The sequence below is a fragment of the Xyrauchen texanus genome, chromosome 42 (genome assembly GCF_025860055.1).
Source record: "Xyrauchen texanus isolate HMW12.3.18 chromosome 42, RBS_HiC_50CHRs, whole genome shotgun sequence".
Lineage (NCBI taxonomy): Eukaryota > Metazoa > Chordata > Actinopteri > Cypriniformes > Catostomidae > Xyrauchen > Xyrauchen texanus.
This window is the reverse complement of record NC_068317.1, coordinates 8,830,271-8,849,928: the sequence shown is the minus strand read 5'-3', so window position 1 is coordinate 8,849,928 and position 19,658 is coordinate 8,830,271. Positions and strand designations below refer to the sequence as shown.

General features: G+C 40.5%; 1 protein-coding gene across 1 annotated transcript; it reads left to right on the top strand.

Annotated features, from left to right (window-relative positions):
- The first annotated feature begins 645 nt into the window (after positions 1-645).
- On the top strand, positions 646-18,827 carry LOC127634712 (glycogenin-1-like). Its single transcript, XM_052114365.1, has 7 exons — positions 646-790; positions 2,479-2,614; positions 2,770-2,944; positions 4,575-4,737; positions 14,922-15,048; positions 17,275-17,485; positions 17,930-18,827. Exons 1-7 carry the CDS (start codon positions 784-786, stop codon positions 18,071-18,073), a joined length of 963 nt encoding a protein of 320 aa, XP_051970325.1. The 5' UTR covers positions 646-783; the 3' UTR covers positions 18,074-18,827.
- The last annotated feature ends 831 nt before the right edge of the window (positions 18,828-19,658 follow it).

The window sequence follows — 19,658 nt, the reverse complement described above, 5'->3', positions numbered from 1 at the left end:
AATTACAACCGACCTGTCCAGACCAGTTTGTATGAGTTGTTTAAATCCTTTTAGTATGCAGAAATAACCGGTGACCGGTAGGTGGCAGAATAAACCAATACTGGATATATTTTCAGAGAGCCATGATTCCACACGTTGCTTATAATCTTTATCAACTGCCACATACTGTAAATGCTATATATTGTATAGACATTAATATATATTATAAAATAGGCTTATGTTATATATGTTAACTAAATAAATACTACATAACTAATTAGATAAGCAATCAAAATAAATGAATCGAATGATACATTAATACATATTATAATATTTTATTACAATAATTGTGTTATATTACATTTGGTGACAAACAATCCTTAAATCATTGGTATGTTACCTACAATCATTTGCAATTCCACTGTGTCTTACACCATTTTACAACAGCATACAGCACAAATATGAAACACATAAACAGTTCCGAAATAAATAAATAAATAAATATGGCACCTGCATTTCTACATGGAAAATATTTCTTATTTTACTATAAAATTCTTAAAATATACACTCTCTCTAAAAGAGTTGTTGCTGTTGCCACACCCTCATAAACAAATCAACCAATTTTCTGCGTGTCCGCTTGGGATCCTTCTGGTCACGTGACTAGCAGTATATATTCGGCGTGGTCTACGGTGTTATAAATGAACTGAAGACTTGCCTTAAAGTCTCTTTTTTTTGTATTGAAGTCAAGCTGCTGTACAAGGGGAGTCCGAGCTACAGAGTAGCTTTGACTTACAAAGAGCAAGCATGGCAGGTATGTGATAATAATTGGCTTATACTGTTAAACAGAATTGCTGAAGTTTACATATTATGGTCTGATAATTTTCAACTTATACTCCAGGGCACATGTCAAAAGCTATATGATCTATTTATTCTGCATGTTAGGCTATACGAGCTGTATGTAAATAGCTCTATAGGGGCTTTTTTGGTTTATACTGTTCTATCTCGAATAGAGATATCCAGGCTGTGCATGTTCATTTCGTTGACTATTTTAATATTCCTATTGTTTCTATTTCTCAGTGCTTATATTGGCATGCTGACTCAAGAGTATTGAGTCAGAGTAGGGTTTTGCAGTCATAATATTCTTTGTATTAAATGCACACTGTATTGATTGTGGAAGCACACACGGGACGTTGTAAACTGCTTATACTCAGTTCTGCTGCGAATATTTTTAGGCAGGTGCTATTTTGCACCTAGTGCAAAAATTACTTGAGTAACGTTGAATAAAAAATATCTAAGTCATGCTGGTGAGATCTACAACACTGCGTGTAAGTGCTTATGCTGCTAATAATGTTTCAGAAAATGTCATTTGTCACTAATACATTATTACAGTATTTTATTTTATTTTTTTCAATCGCTTTGTCTCAATTCTCAAATGAGGTGTTTTATTATTATTATTATTATTATTATTTGTTTAAATCTCTTCACAATTAGTTTCTTCACACCAGATTTGAATTTGTTATTCTTTTAAGCAAATTGCACATGTTTTTTGTACATATGTGCAAAAGAGTAAGTACAATTGTCTACAACTTGCACAATAACTAAATGCACATCTCTTACTGATCAAAACTGATGAGTTGATTCTCAGTGAAATTGTCATTCTTCACAACTTCTAAACATTCTTTCATTGTGTGAGCCATCACGTGCAAAATGATCCATTCAATTATCAAAATCTGTCAGACGGGCATGTATTTTGTGTCAATTTTCTGTTCACTATATATGACTTTACATGTAAAAAATGTGAATTTTCTGTTTACATGTAACACATTTCTACAAAAATATATTTACTGTATACATACAAATGTGCATTTCCTGTGTACTACAGTATTGTACATTATTGACTTTTCCCAGTAAACTTTTACCTGATATTGAAATCAATATCTAAAGTTCAGTGTGATACACAGTAGCATTCAGCTAGACAAAGCTGGCATTCTAGTATAGTGCAGTCAGTGTCAACAAAAAAGTACAACAAAAATGAAATTTGTATATAACAAACATTTCCAGGGTTGACTGCTATGGTGAAAAAACATCGAAACATTTTGACCGATACAGCTCACACGATGAATTTTTTTTTTTTCCTTTTGGTGGCATTGGCCAATTTACTGAAGCAATTACTAGGTTTTAAAACATGAATTAAATGTTTTGGGTGAGTTACTACATTTTGCAGACATGCAATAGAGTTGTGATGTCCCATAAAACAGTTGTGACAGTTGCACTTACAGTTTAGGGAATGTTCAAGATATACTGCATATGGGCAAAACATGTATTATCATTCGCTTAAACATGTTCAAACGTTTAGGAAAAACGTATGCGAGAGTCTTTCTCTCTACATTGTTTGAAAGATTTGTCATGCCTTCGCAAGATGATGCCAAATCATTTGAATTTGATCCTGTCTGTCAGCAACCGTAATGGCATTCTGTATCCCTCTCGTTTCTTGCACAGAACAAGCATGTGTCACCTTGGCCACAAATGACAGCTATGCAAAGGGAGCTATGGTGCTTGGAAAATCCCTTAGGAACCACAAGACTTCGAAAAAGCTGGTGGTGCTCATTGGACCCCACGTGTCAGATCAGTCCAGGTACAACATACAGGCTGGTCACTTACCGTAGAACACTAGCTGTATGACACCCAATGTGTCAACTTAAAATTGAATCCATTGGTAGTTTAACATGAGATGTAAATTATGTTTCGTGATGAGAATTGAAAAAGTCCATATTTGTTGAATGTCTTTAGGGCAGTTCTTCATAAGATCTATGATGAAGTCAAGCTAGTGGACGTGATGGAGAGTGGAGACACCGCACATTTGGCCATGATGAAAAGACCTGATCTGGGTGTAACATTTACTAAGCTTCACTGCTGGACCCTCACACATTACTCGAAATGTGTTTTTATGGATGCAGACACACTGGTGAGTTCTACACACAAAAAACAACATTTTAGGCCGGTCAACCCAACTGGTTAGCTGAAAGCTGTGCTTTGTTGCATGCATGACATTTTCAATGCATTTATTCCTTCTGGTTTGTTTTGTAATTTGAATTTCATAATGCTCCTTATGCAATGAATAATTGCTTTTTGTGGTATTGTTTTACTTGTACTAAGCAGAGTAGTATCTGTGCTTGTCTTCAGATTAAAATGCATTTAGTCCATTCAAATGCTTAAAGCACTTGGAGCTCTAAGTTAACATGAAGCGCCACTCGCAACCCATTTTACTTCTTTAATGTGAAATGTTTCAGAGTGAAACCAGTTATTCTGCTCTTGATTTTATCCATTGGGAATTGATTGGATTGTGAAAAGTTGGCAGTGCAAACCAGAATGGACTCAGACCTGAGTTAAATCACTATATCTTGTTGGCTATTGGTTAACATTATCCAATAGCCTGTGCGGCCTTGGTGACATCAGCAAAAAAGTATAACTATGAATGGGGGACGTCTTATAATGTAATATAACTGTAGTTGTAATTATTTATGAGACGTTCTAACTTGTTTTATGAGACATTATGAATGCAGTATAATGCAAGTATAATGCCTTTACAAGGCATTATAAATATGGTCTTCATAGAAAGTATTACCAAAATATTTTTCTTTTAAGGAATACACACACAAATCACAGTTACAGTAAGGCACTTACAATGGAAGTGACTGGGGCCAGTCCATAAATAATAAAATACACACCGTTTTAAAATTATAGCCACAAAATGTAAACATTTTATGTGATTAAATGGGATTTACTGGCAGTATTGCATTTACCAGATTACATGGTTAACTGCTGTCACATCGTCATGATAACGAAATTGTAATTTTGGATGTTAATTTACACAGATGTTAGTAAGTAAGATATAATGTACAGTCAGCCGGTTATTGCAAAATATACAATATATCGCTTAAACTGCCAAATGAATAAATGTTATTACACGGCTACTAATCATATTAAGTAAATAAATGTATTTGCTTTGAAATCATGTAATTATGTGAGAAGAAATAAATCGCCGAACAGCTGAAATCCACCTCTGGTTTTCGTCGGAGTTCTGTTGGTGTTTATTTTGTAATTATTGAACATCTTACATTATCCTGCTTATTAAAAGACTACTTGGCACTAAATAAATAAATGTGCATGAAACATTGATTTGAGTTGAAATTATTTTATAAGCTTACTGGACGAGATCGCACAGTGATCCGAGAAGCAGGAAAGATGGCTCACAATATCCGGATGAGCGGTGTGATAAGTCTTAAACCCCAGATGTGCAGTTGTTACTCAAGAGATGTCAGACCAATCAGATTTGAGTAGTCCAGAGCACCATGTAATAAACAGTCTTATGATAAAACGGCTTATTACTTACACTTTTACACTTATTATTTAACATGTAATATTTACGTTTTGTGGCTATACCTTTTTATTTGTTTATTTTAAATAATGAGGGAAAAGTACAAGTATATGCCACAAATACTGTCGATTGAGCTTATCTGTGGGGGGGGGGAGGTTGTGCACATTATGGACAATAATTTGCTCTCTGATGCAGTGTTGTGTTCACTATACTGTAGGTGGTATCAAACATAGATGAGCTGTTTGACAGGGAGGAACTGTCTGCAGCCCCAGACCCCGGCTGGCCAGATTGTTTCAACTCTGGCGTGTTTGTTTTTTGCCCATCTATGGAAACCTACGGCAAACTTCTCCAGTACTGCACAGAGCACGGCAGCTTTGACGGTACGTAAACCACCATCAGCATTTATTTTTGGTTGTGTCAGAGTTTTGATTTTGAATTGGAAAAAATTTATTTCAGGGCACTGAAATAGTTTAAATGTTACAAATACTAGTTGCATATTTACCAATATCACATGTGTATCAATGTCATCATGGCAGTGGTTGACCACATTTTAGGCCACAGGTTGAGCATTTTTCCCCTTTGATCAGAAAAGTAATGGTTTGTCATAAGTTGAAGCCGTTGTAAGCTATTTCTGTGCAACTAGTGGCACCAAACGGTATTGTAAAAATATTGACTGTATCCAAACACATTTCCCAAACAATCCCCCCCATCTCCAGTAAATAAAAATAACAGGTAGCCCTGCCTGAAACCCACGTCATTGGCTGTGAGCTACTTCTAAGTTTTCTGACTGGCTAACACATTTTTCTGTTTACAGAGTATAGTGTAGGCTATCACAGAGAAGTGTGACATCTTAAGGACACATATTTTGGTGAAATCTGTTGGTGTAGTAGGGACATTAAGCATTGTATTCCAAACAAAATGCTCACAGCTGTTTTAATAATTTATGGCATTTTTTTGTAAAGGTCATCTCTACAAATGGCAGTGTACACTGCTGTAACTCTGTGGAAAAACTTGTTATAAGAATTAGGATGCCCTGAAATAAACATGGCTTCAGAAATGTGTAGTATGTATTTCCTGCAAAGCCAGCAGACTTCTAATCCTGAAGCATTTTGTTTATGTTGATAATCTGACATTTGTACAGCTCTGTTTATCTCTCTGGTGATTTGCATCCTTGTGTGGAATCAAGGCCAATCAACGCTCTATATATAAAATGTTCATGCAAAGTGCTTGGTAGATTTGTTCTGAATTGTAATTTGGTACTGATTACAAATTGCATGACAGCAAAATGTAGTCCGTAACGTAATCTATTGGATTATTTTTTAAAGTAATTTAATGTAAATGCTTTTGGATTACTTTCGGACTACTTCTGACCTAATTTGTTTATTTGATGTCACATGCATTTGAGTAGGATAATCTTGTACCATTTTGACATAATGTTGCTTAAATTTGAAATAAGTAAAACATGTTACTTAATGGATCAAAGCAAAATGAACAATCAAAATGAACAACTTACTTCCTTGGTCTGGTTAATCTGTAATTGTTATGAATGGAGGCAGCGAAGCAGACGAGGAGATGCGGCTCCAAAAGCAGTTTAAACTTTATTAGAAAAATAAACAAGGCGGGTACACAAAACACGGGAACAAAGGAAAAACCCTCAATGGGGAAATAAAACAAAACTAGAAAACACGGGCAGGGAACACATACCAGGCTAACAACAACATTCAACGAACGACAAGGAGTGAACAAAAAGCAGGGCTTAAATACACAGTGAGTGATGACTGAATAAGACACAGGTGAGAACAATAAACAAAATGGCAGTGATGATGGCAGGTGGATTCTGGGAAGTGTTGTTCTTTAACAATGACAAGTGAACACGAAGGCTAACAAAGAGACTAAGGGGCTACACAAGGGACAAAAGTGAAAACTAAGGAATGCAAAGGTGACAAAAATGGCAGACAGAGGGCAACAGAGAAACAAGACAAGGAATTCCTAACATAGCCCCCCCTCAAGGATCGGATTCCAGACGATCACAGTAACATAAAACAAAACAAAAAATGTCCATGACTGGGGGGGAGCTTGAGGTGGGCAGACAGACCAAGGGGGCAACAACGGGCAGACAGGCAGTCCAGGGGGCAATGAGGAGCAGACAGACAGTCCAGGGGGCACAGAAGGCAGGCAGGAAGTCCAAGGGGGCACAGAGGGCAGGCAGGAAGTCCATGGGGCAACGAGGGGCAGATAGGAAGTTCAAGGGGGCACAAAGGGCAAGGACAGGTTCAGGTGGTCTGGGAGCTGGCCACCGGGCAAGGACAGGTTTGGGGAACCTGGGAGGAGGCCACTAGACAGGAACTGGGTCAGGGGGCCTGGGAAGAGGCCACAGGACAGGGACAGGGTCAGGAGGCCTGGGAGGAGGCAACAGGGACTGGGTCAGGAGGCCACAGGACGGGAACAGGGTCAGAAGGCCTGGGAGGAGGCCACAGGACAGGGACCGGGTCAGGAGGCCTGGGAGGAGGCCACAGGACAGGGACCGGGTCAGGAGGCCTGGGAGGAGGCCACAGGACGGGAACAGGGTCAGGAGGCCTGGGAGGAGGCCACAGGTCAGGGACAGGGTCAGAAGGCCTGGGAGGAGGCCACAGGTCAGGGACAGGGTCAGGAGGCCTGGGAGGAGGCAACAGGGACTGGGTCAGGAGGCCACAGGACGGGAACAGGGTCAGAAGGCCTGGGAGGAGGCCACAGGACAGGGACCGGGTCAGGAGGCCTGGGAGGAGGCCACAGGACAGGGACCGGGTCAGGAGGCCTGGGAGGAGGCCACAGGACGGGAACAGGGTCAGGAGGCCTGGGAGGAGGCCACAGGTCAGGGACAGGGTCAGAAGGCCTGGGAGGAGGCCACAGGTCAGGGACAGGGTCAGGACCCCTGGTAGGAGGCCCTAGAGGCAGTGACCCGGAAGGCTCTGGCGGCGGAGCCGCAGGAGGCTCGGGAGGCGGAGCCGCAGGAGGCTCGGGAGGCTCAGCTGAGGGAGGCTCGGGAGGCGGAGCTGAGGGAGGCTCTGGAGGATCAGAGGCCTCAGGGGGCAGAGGCTACAGGAGGGAGGCTCTGGAGGCGGAGCTGAGGGAGGCTCTGGAGGCTCAGAGGCCTCAGGGGGCAGAGCCGTGGGAGGCTCAGGAGGCAGAGCCGAGGGAGGAGGAACCATGGAAAGCTCGGGAGGCTCAGGGGGCGGAGCCGTGGGAGGCTCAGGAGGCACAGCAGAGGGAGGCTCGAGAGGCGGAGCCCTGGGAATCTCGGGAGGATTAGCCCTGGCAGATTCGAGAGACTTGAGAGGCGGAGCCCTGGGAGGCTCAAGAGACTTGAGGGGTGGAGCCCTGGGAGGCTTGAGAGGCGGAGCACTGGGAGGCTCGAGAGGAGCCCTGGGAGGCTCAAGAGGAGCCCTGGAAGACTCGAGAGGCGGAGCCCTGGGAGGCTCGAGAGGCTTGAGAGGCGGAGCCCTGGGAGGCTTGAGAGGCGGAGCCCTGGGAGGCTCGGGAGGCGGAGCCCTGGAAAGCTCGGGAGGCGGAGCCCTGGAAAGCTCGGGAGGCGGAGCCCTGGAAAGCTCGGGAGGCGGAGCTCTGGAAAGCTCGGGAAGCTCGGAAGGCGGAGCTCTGGAAAGCTCAGGAAGCTCGGGAGGCGGAGCTCTGGAAAGCTCGGGAGGCGGAGCTCTGGAAAGCTCGGGAGGCGGAGCTCTGGGAAGCTCGGGAGGCTCGAGGGGCGCAGGCTCTAGGACGGGCATGACCATTGGCGCTGGCTTTTGGTCAGTCCTGGCTATTGGCGTTGGCCCGGGAACGGTCGAGGCTACAGGCGCTGGCTCAGGGACGGTCGAGGCGACAGGCGCTGGCTCACTGAATGTGGTATGCGCTGGCTTGGGTTCGCTGACCGTGGCTGACGAAGGCTCTGGCTCGCAGACCGGGGCAGGCGAGGGCTCTGGCTCGCAGACCGGGGCAGGCGAGGGCTCTGGCTCGCAGACCGGGGCAGGCGAGGGCTCTGGCTCGCAGACCGGGGCAGGCGAGGGCCGTGCAGGCTCGCTGACCAAGGCAGGCGTGAAGGGACGAACCACGGGCGAGTGGAGGGTTATTACTGTGGGAGGAGTGGCAGAGTTCTCCTCGATGGCGCCCACAGTTAACGGCGACGCGCAGACCAGCAGAGTCTCCTCGATGAACTCGTGGAGCGTCCAGCCGCGCGTCGTCGGTGGTAACCGCTCCTGGAGCGCACAATTCAGGTTAGCCCGAAAAAACGCCACTAGGGCGGAGTCAGGGAAGTCGGTGGCACTCACAATCGCGAGGAAATCGTGGATGTGGTCCTCCACCGGACGGTTTCCCTGCATGAGGCTGAGCAGACGGCAGCTTGCTCGTAAAACCGCTGGATCCATGTTCGTTCGTTCGTTCTGTTAAGAATGGAGGCAGCGAAGCAGACGAGGAGATGCGGATCCAAAAGCAGTTTAAACTTTATTAGAAAAATAAACAAGGCGGGTACACAAAACACGGGAACAAAGGAAAAACCCTCAATGGGGAAATAAAACATAAAACTAGAAAACACAGGCAGGGAACACATACCAGGCTAACAACAACATTCAACGAATGACAAGGAGTGAACAAAAAGCAGGGCTTAAATACACAGTGAGTGATGACTGAATAAGACACAGGTGAGAACAATAAACAAAATGGCAGTGATGATGGCAGGTGGATTCTGGGAAGTGTTGTTCTTTAACAATGACAAGTGAACACGAAGGCTAACAAAGAGACTAAGGGGTTACACAAGGGACAAAAGTGAAAACTAAGGAACGCAAAGGTGACAAAAATGGCAGACAGAGGGCAACAGTGAAACAAGACAAGGAATTCCTAACAGTAATCATGTAATGCATAAAAAGTAACTAATCTTATTATAATTATTTTAAAATAAATTTAAGATAATTGCAAGTACTTTTGTAATCTGGTTTCATAATACAGATTACATGTAATGCATTACTACCCAGCACTGCATTGTCCACACTTAAAATGCAATCATCATTCCACCTCTCCATTCTTGCTCAAACATCTCCTCAGATAACCACACACCCAGTAGTTTGACGTGTGTTCATCTTACACACACTGTCAGTGACAATTAAGATGCCCCTCCTTGTCTACATCACTAAATTACCTCAAGTGAAAGCACATAACAACAGCTGCTCCAAAATGTTCATGCACCCAGCTAAAGGAATCTGGCACAAGCGCTCTCTGCAAACAAAAGCCTTTTCAAAGCAACCCCCTTTTTCCTATTTTTGGAGCCAAGGGCAATTTTTCTAAAGCCATTGCTTGGCGAAGATACTTGTTATGCAACTTTTATGTTTTAGTATTCCTTAAATTAGCAAGAAACAGGAAGAAAGCATGCAATAAGTAATACTTATTGCCAAATTACATTTGTTTTCTTGTTTTAAGCAAAAATCTAATTTAAAAAAGGATTTAAAGATTATGCTTGAAATAAAAACAAATATATTTGCCAATGGGGCAAGAAAAATAATTTTCATTCAATATATATTATATTTTACACAAGTTTTTATGTATATATAATATATATTTTTTTAAACATACTTGTGATACAAAACTGCGTAATATATACTACGCAGTTTTGTATCACAAGTATGTTTATCTTGTTTTAAGAATGCTTAAATATTTTTAAAAGAAAGCAAGACAAAATTACTGATTAAGAAATAGATTTTGCACATGTCAGTGAAAATTTGAGCAGGGCTGTTAAATGTACTATGAGTATTGGTGTTTTATCATCGAGACAGTGGATCCATTCTTTACGATCTGGCTGCAAGCTTGAATGTGACTGTCGAGGAACCAATCAGATTGCTGGGTTGTTGGGGTGGGCTCTGGTGAGGCTGCTTACAGTATGGAGGTTGGAGCCTATTCAGAAGACTCTTTATTATGCTTTTGTTATTTCGCAGAATCCAATGGCTTGTTTGGGCTGATAATTAGGGTTTGTGTTTCTTGCAGTCCATTTAAATGCCATACAACCAACCGGGACCAAAGACAGATTTGTTGGCTATTTTAGTCCTCCATAGCTTTGAAGTGGCCAGTCATCCTTCTCTGAACATCCTCTGGCCCTTTTAAAGCAGATCAATGCGGCTCTAATTGTGTTTTAATTTTAACGATTGCTTTATTTGTAGTGGGCTTGTTTGTTTGTACCTCAGCAGAAAAAGCTTGAACTTGGAGTCACATGGTGTTCCCTATACGGAATGAGTTATTTGTATGAAACTTTGAGCGTAGGAACCAGGTGTTCTGGGTGGTTGCTAGGACTTGGCAAGATGGTTGCTAGGGTGATCTGTTGGATTTTAGTGGCCTGAGTTAGAGCCCACCCACAAGTCTATCCTCCTGAGACATGAACGTGTCTGCTGTGTGCAATTTTCATTTCCCTTTTTGATTTGTAACTAGTAGCACCTAATAAACATGCAATAAATGAATAAATAGCAAACAGTTTTCCTAAAAATTGATGTTCACATAGTTGGACAGCGGGACTAATTTGTGGATCAAAAAAAAACATACTATAGAATTTTCAATCAAATTGTTTTTGTTTCCTTGGTTATTCATGTTTTTGAGACGTTACAGACATTACAGCTGATTTTCTGTAAAGCTGCTTTAGATCAGTGTGTATTGGGAAAAGCTGAAATAAAAAAACCTATAAAAATAAACATTATTTTACTTATATATATATATATATATATATCTCAGTATATACTTTGGCAACAAAATCCCAATGTTCTCTTTTTGCAGTGTCAAACAAGCAAGTGATAGCCAGTGCTCAAGCATTTTACCATTCAGAAATGAACATAATGAATTCTGATTTAACCCTATAAATCTGTGTGTATCAAATATGATGTTTGAAAAATGAACAATATTTGACAGCTCCTTTCTTACTCTCTGTTCAAGCTGAAGTTATGATGTCTTTATCCATCCATTTAAAATGGTGGCGGACTTGTGCAAAAAGTGACACTAATGTTGCAATAAATGACAGCTTATTTTAATAAGTAAAAGTGACTGTAATTATTATATTGTTACTGATTTTTTTTAAATGAGTATTTGCTGAATATAACCAACTTATGCTTGATTAAAAGTTTGTATATTATTTTATTGAAAAAGCATGCTGAAATTACATGTATCAAATTTAATACAGTAGGCGGTATTGAGTTATATCTCAATCACCAATACATTCATACCCACTATAAAAATATATATATATATATATATATATATATATATATATTTAAAGTGTGAACTAATATTTCTGTGTATTTTCATATATGCAGCCTGCTCTCTCATTATAAATATGTTGAGTGATCCAAACATCATCTGTAGCCTGAAACTGAACTTTTGACTGTAAGTTTGGAGTGAATGCACATGGCATCACAGAAAGCTATAGGGTGCTCCCTATTTAGTGAATGATTATCCTCTAGTGTGCTCTGTCTGTACTGGTCTCAGAACAGTTCGAAATGCACCTTATTTTCATCCTAACTCCAAGCCTCTAAAAGCAACTTTTTGTTTCTCTCAATGTGATAATGCACAGCAAATAGGGTTTCTGATGGAAAAACTAGAGCTATTGTCCAGTGCAGAGTCCATTGTGTTTAACAATGTGCCGTTCCACAATAAATCGCTAAACATTTTTAAAATGGCATATCGGATGAAAATAGACTCTAATCTTTTGACTCAAACAAGTTTCAATGTAAACACTTTATGAAGTTTCTTACCAGACGTAGCTTTGTTGGTGTTTTTCCCAAAGTCAAAATCTGCTGTTTTCTGTGCCCTGTTGTTTTGTCACATGACTCCGTACATCGAAAGTTGAACAATCTACTGACAGCCCACAGTGTCCTGAACTCAGATTAGTCAGTATAAATAAATTAAAATGATGTGTTGTGCATAGCAAAGCCAAAACACAATGTCTGCACAGAAGGGCGTGCGGTCACATGACTGGTTTCTGCTCATTTTATCATCTGCCATAAATTGTTAGATTGATTGCACAATTTTAATCCTTGGGGTTAGGGGTTTATTAAAATCAATTCTTACTTGAAAGCTGCACGCGAACATCCACTCAAGTCGTGATTACGACTAGGGCTGTTATGATTATTTGATTTAATTGGATTACTAGATTAAAAAAATCCTTCGATTGCCAAATCGAAAATAAGATGGACTGCTGGTGAATCTACAGCTGCGCATCTCGCATATTTTATAGACCTGTTTTGGGTGTCTGTTTGCTTTATATATATATATATATATATATATATATAGTATACACAATTGTTTTGTTGTTTTTATTCAATCGTAAAATACATCAAAACTTAGGATCGCATTTATTTTAGCCTAACGTGACTTCACCTCGACAATGCGATCGGAGTTATTAAATATTTTTTCGGATTACTCGAATAATCGTTAGATTACTAAAATAATCGATAGTGACAGTCCTAATAATGACTAGGAAACATAGACATAAACTTTAAACATAGCGGAGGAGAGTACACAGAGAAAGTAGCATGTATTTGACCAAAATTCCATTATCTTCAGCAAGCTGAGTAACACTTATGGTGTCAATAAGCGTTCCGGGCCTGGGTAGCTGAGTGAGTATTGATGCTGACTACCATCTATAAAGTGCAAAACACCAAATAATGGGGAATGTGCAATACCTTTTTTAGCACAGAGCAATTTAAAGGGTTGTTTGCCTCAAAGCAGCAAACCAGCCAAATCACTTCCAGGTTTGTTGCATGTTGAGACAACTGCAATCCAAAGACAAAGCATAGCTTTGTTCTCTCGCACCAGTAAATACGTTGAATCTCTGTGAAATTGTGAACCAAACTGGTATCTTTCCATTTCCTCATTTATTACAGTCCTGATGACTAGAGGCTATCATGTGGTATTGGTCTCATCCTTTGCCAATGTAAACCAGTCAGAGACCATGTACATTCCTACACGGTCCTGCTCATCCCCTCAAAATGAACACTTCAAGACCCCAGTAATGTTTGTAGAGTTGCTTGTAGAAGTAAAGCCCCAGGGGATGATTTTGGACCCCATTTTTAGGCTCCAGATGGCACGCCATTAGTGTTTTAACCGTACAACGTGAACTGAGAACCCATTATTCTGAATGTTGGTTTTTGTAATGTGAGTTGTGTAGTTGAAAAATATCTTTTACTTACACATACTTTTTACTTATTCCCCTCCCTGACAGTGAAAATGGTCTGTGTGGGTCTCCAACATTAATTTCCTTGTAGCGTGCATGTACACCTCCTGGGGCAAATATTCATGACAATATTCAGACAGAGTATGATAGAGTACTCTCCGGCCCTCAGCGGCCGGCAGTAACCCCTCCGTCTACAGGCAGATGACCACGGCTGCTCCCCTGGCATATAGCAGCAGCGAGGACTCCGCAACAGCACGTCCCACCTGCCTCCCATATTTCGGCACCACTGTAACAGTTCAAGGATGGGCAAGGAGGAGGCAGGAACCAGCTGAACAGTCATTCAAAAAGTTTAATGATATAAATACACTTACAAGCAACATAAACAAACATGCAGCGCGGCCACGTGGGTCTCTCTCCCTCGAACCGGCATCTCCGTCTGCCCTTTATCTCGCTCTCACTCTCAGTTTTGGTCTGTTTTTCAAATACAACTATGACCTGGCTTCAGAAGACTTGGAATATACTGTATAGTATATGATATACTTGCTGGACATCCTCTTAGTAATGCATTACAATAATCTAGTCTCGAGGTCATGAACGCATTTAGTTTTTCGGCATCAGCAACAGAGCGCATGTGTCGTAACTTAGCAATATTTGTGAGGTTGAAGAATGCTGTTCTACAAACTTTGGAAATTCGATTTTTAAAGGACAGAATGGTATCAAATATAACACCAAAGTTCTTCACTGTAGAAGACGATGTAACCGTACATCCATCGAGAGTCAAATTATATTTTAGAGGCTTGACATCAGACAAGTTTGTATAACACAAAGCCCAGCAGCACTATCCATTGCTGTCTGCATGTCTGCAAGTGTGCTATTATTATTATTACCCTTCTCCCTCTTCACTCTTGGCTTCGGAGTTCAACCACGCAACAGTCTCCATCTCACCATATAGCAAACGCTAGAGTCTTAATACAGGCTGATAAAACAGTCTGTCAATGTTTGGTATTATCTCTTTCTGTCTATTTGTATGGTCCAGTATTGGTCATGCTTTTAACGTGCATATCCATGTCTCTGAAATGTTTCTATGTAATGAATGCTATATATGTTCTTGGTGACCTTTGAACAAGCATGCAGAAACTAGGCTGCTCTTTCAGAGCTTGACCTTTGTTAGAAACTGTATTCAAGGACTTTTTTAAATTAGTAAGCACCTGGATGAACTCTTCTCAATGTATACTGTTGACAAAGGTCTTAAAGGTGATGCAATTGTTTTACTTGCATCTTAAAGGTGAAGTGTTGTCCAACCAATAGCCTTAATGAAAAAATCAGAAGATATCCTATTCCTATTTTGGCAGTGATATAGTATTTATTAATGCTGTATTGTTTGTCCATCAGGAGGGGACCAAGGAGTCCTGAACGGCTTCTTCAGTGATTGGTCAACAGCTGATATCACAAAACACCTTCCATTCATCTATAATATGAGTAGCATAGCAATCTACACGTACCTACCAGCATTTAAACAGTAAGTATGTCTCCTTCATTAAGGACTGCTTGGCACTAGTGACCCTGGGTGCACCTCAATCAGCTCCCTTGCTCCCTATGTCATGAATCAGTATATCGTGAACATGAATTCGGGCACTAACAAGGTGTTCATCCACTAAACATTGGGACATTTATGACTTAATTATGTGCAACACAATTAGGAGCTTGCACATGAAAATAAGGCTGGTTTTAATCAACTACATCAAAGTATAAATCACAATATCATACATTCCCACTGATATTCAAATATAGTGTTATTATAAAAAAAAAAAAATGACATAAATAAATCATAAAAATATAAATGTGTATTTTTTTTTATCTTCTAGCAGCTCTAATATTTAAAAGATCGTTTCCCTTAATGGTCATTACGAATGAAATACATTAAAACAACATCTCATTTTAAGAGAAAATAAGGCTTGGACTTCATAGTTTTACACTATGCTCGTTCTCTAACAACTTGAAAGGCTTAAGAAGACATGACAATGTTTCTGGTAAGGGAACAAAGAGAGATACAATGCTCCCTGGTTTTTTGAGGGAGTGAATGTTTCAATTTTGCCATTGTGATGTCCCTAGAAATGGCTGACACCCTGATTGATGCACTGACTACTGAACTAGGGAGTGGTTTAAGACACCTAGTCTGTTTAAGTCACATGGCTCCAGACTGTATCACCGAGGCTGGCATTCGCTGGCCCTTGAGATCGGACCGTAAGAGGATACACACATGGGTCACATGAATGCTGCCCATGGTGTAATATCAGGTTACAGTCGTCAAGAGCTGAGGAAGAGAGAGAAAATTAAGGAGTATGAGTTTGTGAAAGTAACCCTCAAAGTCTCTTGAGAAGATACTTAAATGATCCAAAATAGAGCTGCTTACCCTCCCATTCATATTGCATGCATAGGTACTTTTTGTTTCTACCTTTTGCTTTAATACTTTTTGAAGGCAGGCTTATTAGGAAATATTTTATATATATTATATATATATACAAATACTATATGTATACATTATATTATTATATATAGTATTTGTATGTCATTTTAAAAAGAAAATTATGTGGACTAAAGTTGAGCTCTTTGGATGGAAAGATATGTTCTGTTTGGCACACCGATACCCCTAAAGTACAGTGATGACAGGCCTTATTCTCGGGGGTTACTGTTCAGCAAGAGGAAATGGAAAGTTAGCTGGCATCAGGGGCAACATTGATGAAACCAACAAAGATGAAAATTGTTGTTTCGGATATACATTTCCGATATGCGAAAACTGTTTTCCAATGGCTTGGGGGAGAAAGTTAGTATTCTGAAATGACCCACCCAGCCAGAGCCTTAACTTGTCTGCAATTGAAAATCTGTGGTATAATTGTGTGATTATTGCAGTCCACAGATGCTCTCCATCTTTTTTACCCTTAAATTTGTACCTTGGGTCTATACTGAGCTGGGACCCCCTTTACCTCATTTATTTCTTTAAATAAAATTGCAAAAAATATGTTTTTTAATTGCTTGATTGACAAAAGTGTATATGGGTGTTAGTGATCCAAGGTATGTAATGTAATATTTTTCTAATGTATGTTAGCACTTCCATAAACCATATTTTTATGATTATTTCATACACGTGTGTGAAATGTGTGCGCGTGCATGCTGTATATATACTGTACACATTATAAGTGCTATTTGTTACTCAAGGTGGCACTGTTGTTTGAGTTTGACTTATTGATTTATTTTTGAAATGGCAATTTAACAAGAAGCAACGTGGATGTAAACTATAGCAAGTACAACATGTGAACGGCAGTATATGAAATTACTATTGCCATTTAGGTGCACTACTGAATTCTCTCTAAGCTGTAAGTCTGTTAAGAGTCGACTCAATAAGCGCCGGAGAAAATACATTTGTGAAGCTTATGTGTTATGTGTAGCTCAATGTGTGTTTGATAGACAGTTGCATCTCATAACATTTCAGTATGGAAGTTATTAATACCATTTTTAATTGTTACATCTTTTTGATATGGAAAATAAAACCAAGAATAATAATAAATAATATTATATTCTGTTATTTTCTACTTGTTTTAAAATGCTTTGCAAATGTTACACAATCACTTTACACTATCTTTGTAGATCCATTTGTGATAGATACAGCATCTGTCTGTAATAAACATTACAGACAGATGCTGAATAAAGCCTTTGCTTTAATTTTAATGATTTTCTGCGTCTTCAGATATGGTGCAAATGCAAAGGTTGTCCACTTCCTGGGACAGATGAAGCCATGGAGCTACACGTACGACCCTAAGCAGAGGAGAGTGCGAGGGGACGCTCAGGCAATGTCTCACCCCAGCTTCCTCCTGGAGTGGTGGGCTCTGTATAGCAGTGAAGTGGTGCCCATGTTGCTCAGAGAGTATGGAGACCAGCCCTTCTACTCCGGCTGTGAGGTCAGACTTCAGCATAAACACTGAGACTGCTTATTACAGTTTTAATTATACAATAAACATTTTCAGAATTCTGGAATCCTCAATTCATGCATACTCTCTGTATACTACAAGGAATTACTTTGCTGGCGATGAGAAAACAAGCAGTAATCCACTTAATAAAAGTCTATAGGGCAATGAATTGCACTCGGGTAAATGTTCTTTTGCATCTAGTGTGAAACGCACAGTGCATCTAGTGTGGTACGATTTCCAAACGAATGACTCTGAGCCGGTTCTTTTGAAATGTTAAAACTGGGGTCATTTTCTGTGATATTTGACCGCATGGCAAAGATGTTCTAAATATTACCTTTCAGTTCACTAAATGTGTATTTTTCCCCATTTAAATGAATGGCATACTATACAGAGCTGAAAGTGAACCAATGTTAACTCTTAATTTTCTCTTGTCAGGAGGATGTTGCACAGAGTCAGCATGCTCCCCCGCCCATGTCCTCAGCAGAGCGCAAGCAGAAATGGGAACAGGGCCAGGCTGACTACATGGGAATAGACTCTTTTGACAATATCCAGAAAAAGCTTGATGCTTTCCTTAAATAAAAAGGCAGGGTTGAGGGTATTTCAAACCATGAATGCTCACCATGCACTTTTACAAGAGGAAATTTCAAGAACATGTAGATGCACTGCTACAATGCTCTTTGAAAGAAATGTGTGAGCGTATACTTTCAGCTATGCAAGACTGTGGCATTGCAGTTTACTTAGTCGCCCTCTTTTTTTTCTTTTCATACACTGTGAAACTAGCCCTTTTTGTGGGTTAAAGGAACTTTACCATGAAACCTTCTCAAGCAAAATGTGAATTCTAAAGAGCACAGCAATTACATGGAAGTTTTAGCAAGATATATAGTTTCAGGTCACCCATGTGCCAACTCTTTTTACATGGTGATGCTTTGGCACTTGTTGACCCCTCGTGTTCAAAGTGTCTTGTTGCCAATGCCAGCATTTATAAATGAAACCTCAAACTGTATTCCAACTTTTTTCTGAAGTCATATTCTGGAAGTCAAACTGATTTTTCAAACTTTAGTTTAATCTCTACCTTAGTGTTTCACTTTTTAAGGGGCAATGCCTTTGAATGTTACAGTCTCTGTTTTTTGTTTTGTTTTTTATTTACATTTCACATGATCTGTTCTTTGGTTTACAGCTGTCATCTCTGTGCAATATACAGGCACGTTCCTTGCCTTTACCGTCTCTTTTATTACTCTATAGCTTTTGTCTGTGTTTTTCTTTTCTTGTATCTCTGTTCCTCTTTAATCCAGTGTTACGGGGCCTCTGTCCCATTCAACAGCTAAATAAAGCCATTAAGAATTGTCATGTCTCATTTATTCCTTTTGTATATTTATTTCCTTTTTATTAATGTATGCAAGTATTAGTGTTACGAATGGAGGCAGCGAAGGCAGACGAGGAGAGTGGATCTAAATGCAGCTTAACTTTATTAAACAAACAAACAAATAAACACAAAGGAAAAACCCACAATGGGAAAACAGGCAACTTAAACACGATGAAACAAAACTGAGAACTCGGGCAGGGAACACATACCAGGCTTAACAACATTCAACGATTGACAGAGGGGAGTGAAAACAACCGGGTTAAAATACATGGACATGGGAAAACGGGAGCCAATGAACAAACAGAACTCAAACAAGATAACAGGGCAATAAACAGAAACCAATGGCAAACTAACGAGGGCAGGTGAAAACAATGAACAGAGAACACGAAATCTAACAAGGAAACTAAGGAACTACAAAAGTGACAAAAATGACAAACAAAGGGCAACAGTGAGACAAGACAAGGAATACATAACAGAGCCCCCCCTCAAAGGATCGGATTCCAGACAATTCTAAATAATAAATAAAAGAAACAAAATAAAAGAAGGCACCAGGAGCGGGCAGACCGGGGGGGGGCACGAGAGCAAGAAGGCAGTCCAAGGGGGCACAGAGGGCAGGCAGGAAGTCCAAGGGGGCACAGAGGGCAGACCGGCAGTCCAAGGGGGGTACAGAGAGGACTGGGTCAGGGGGCCTGGGAGGTGGCCACAGGACAGAGACCGGTTCAGGGGGCCTGGGAGCTGGCCACAGGGCAAGGATAGGTTGAGAAGGCCTGGGAGCTGGCCACAGGGCAAGGACAGGTTTGG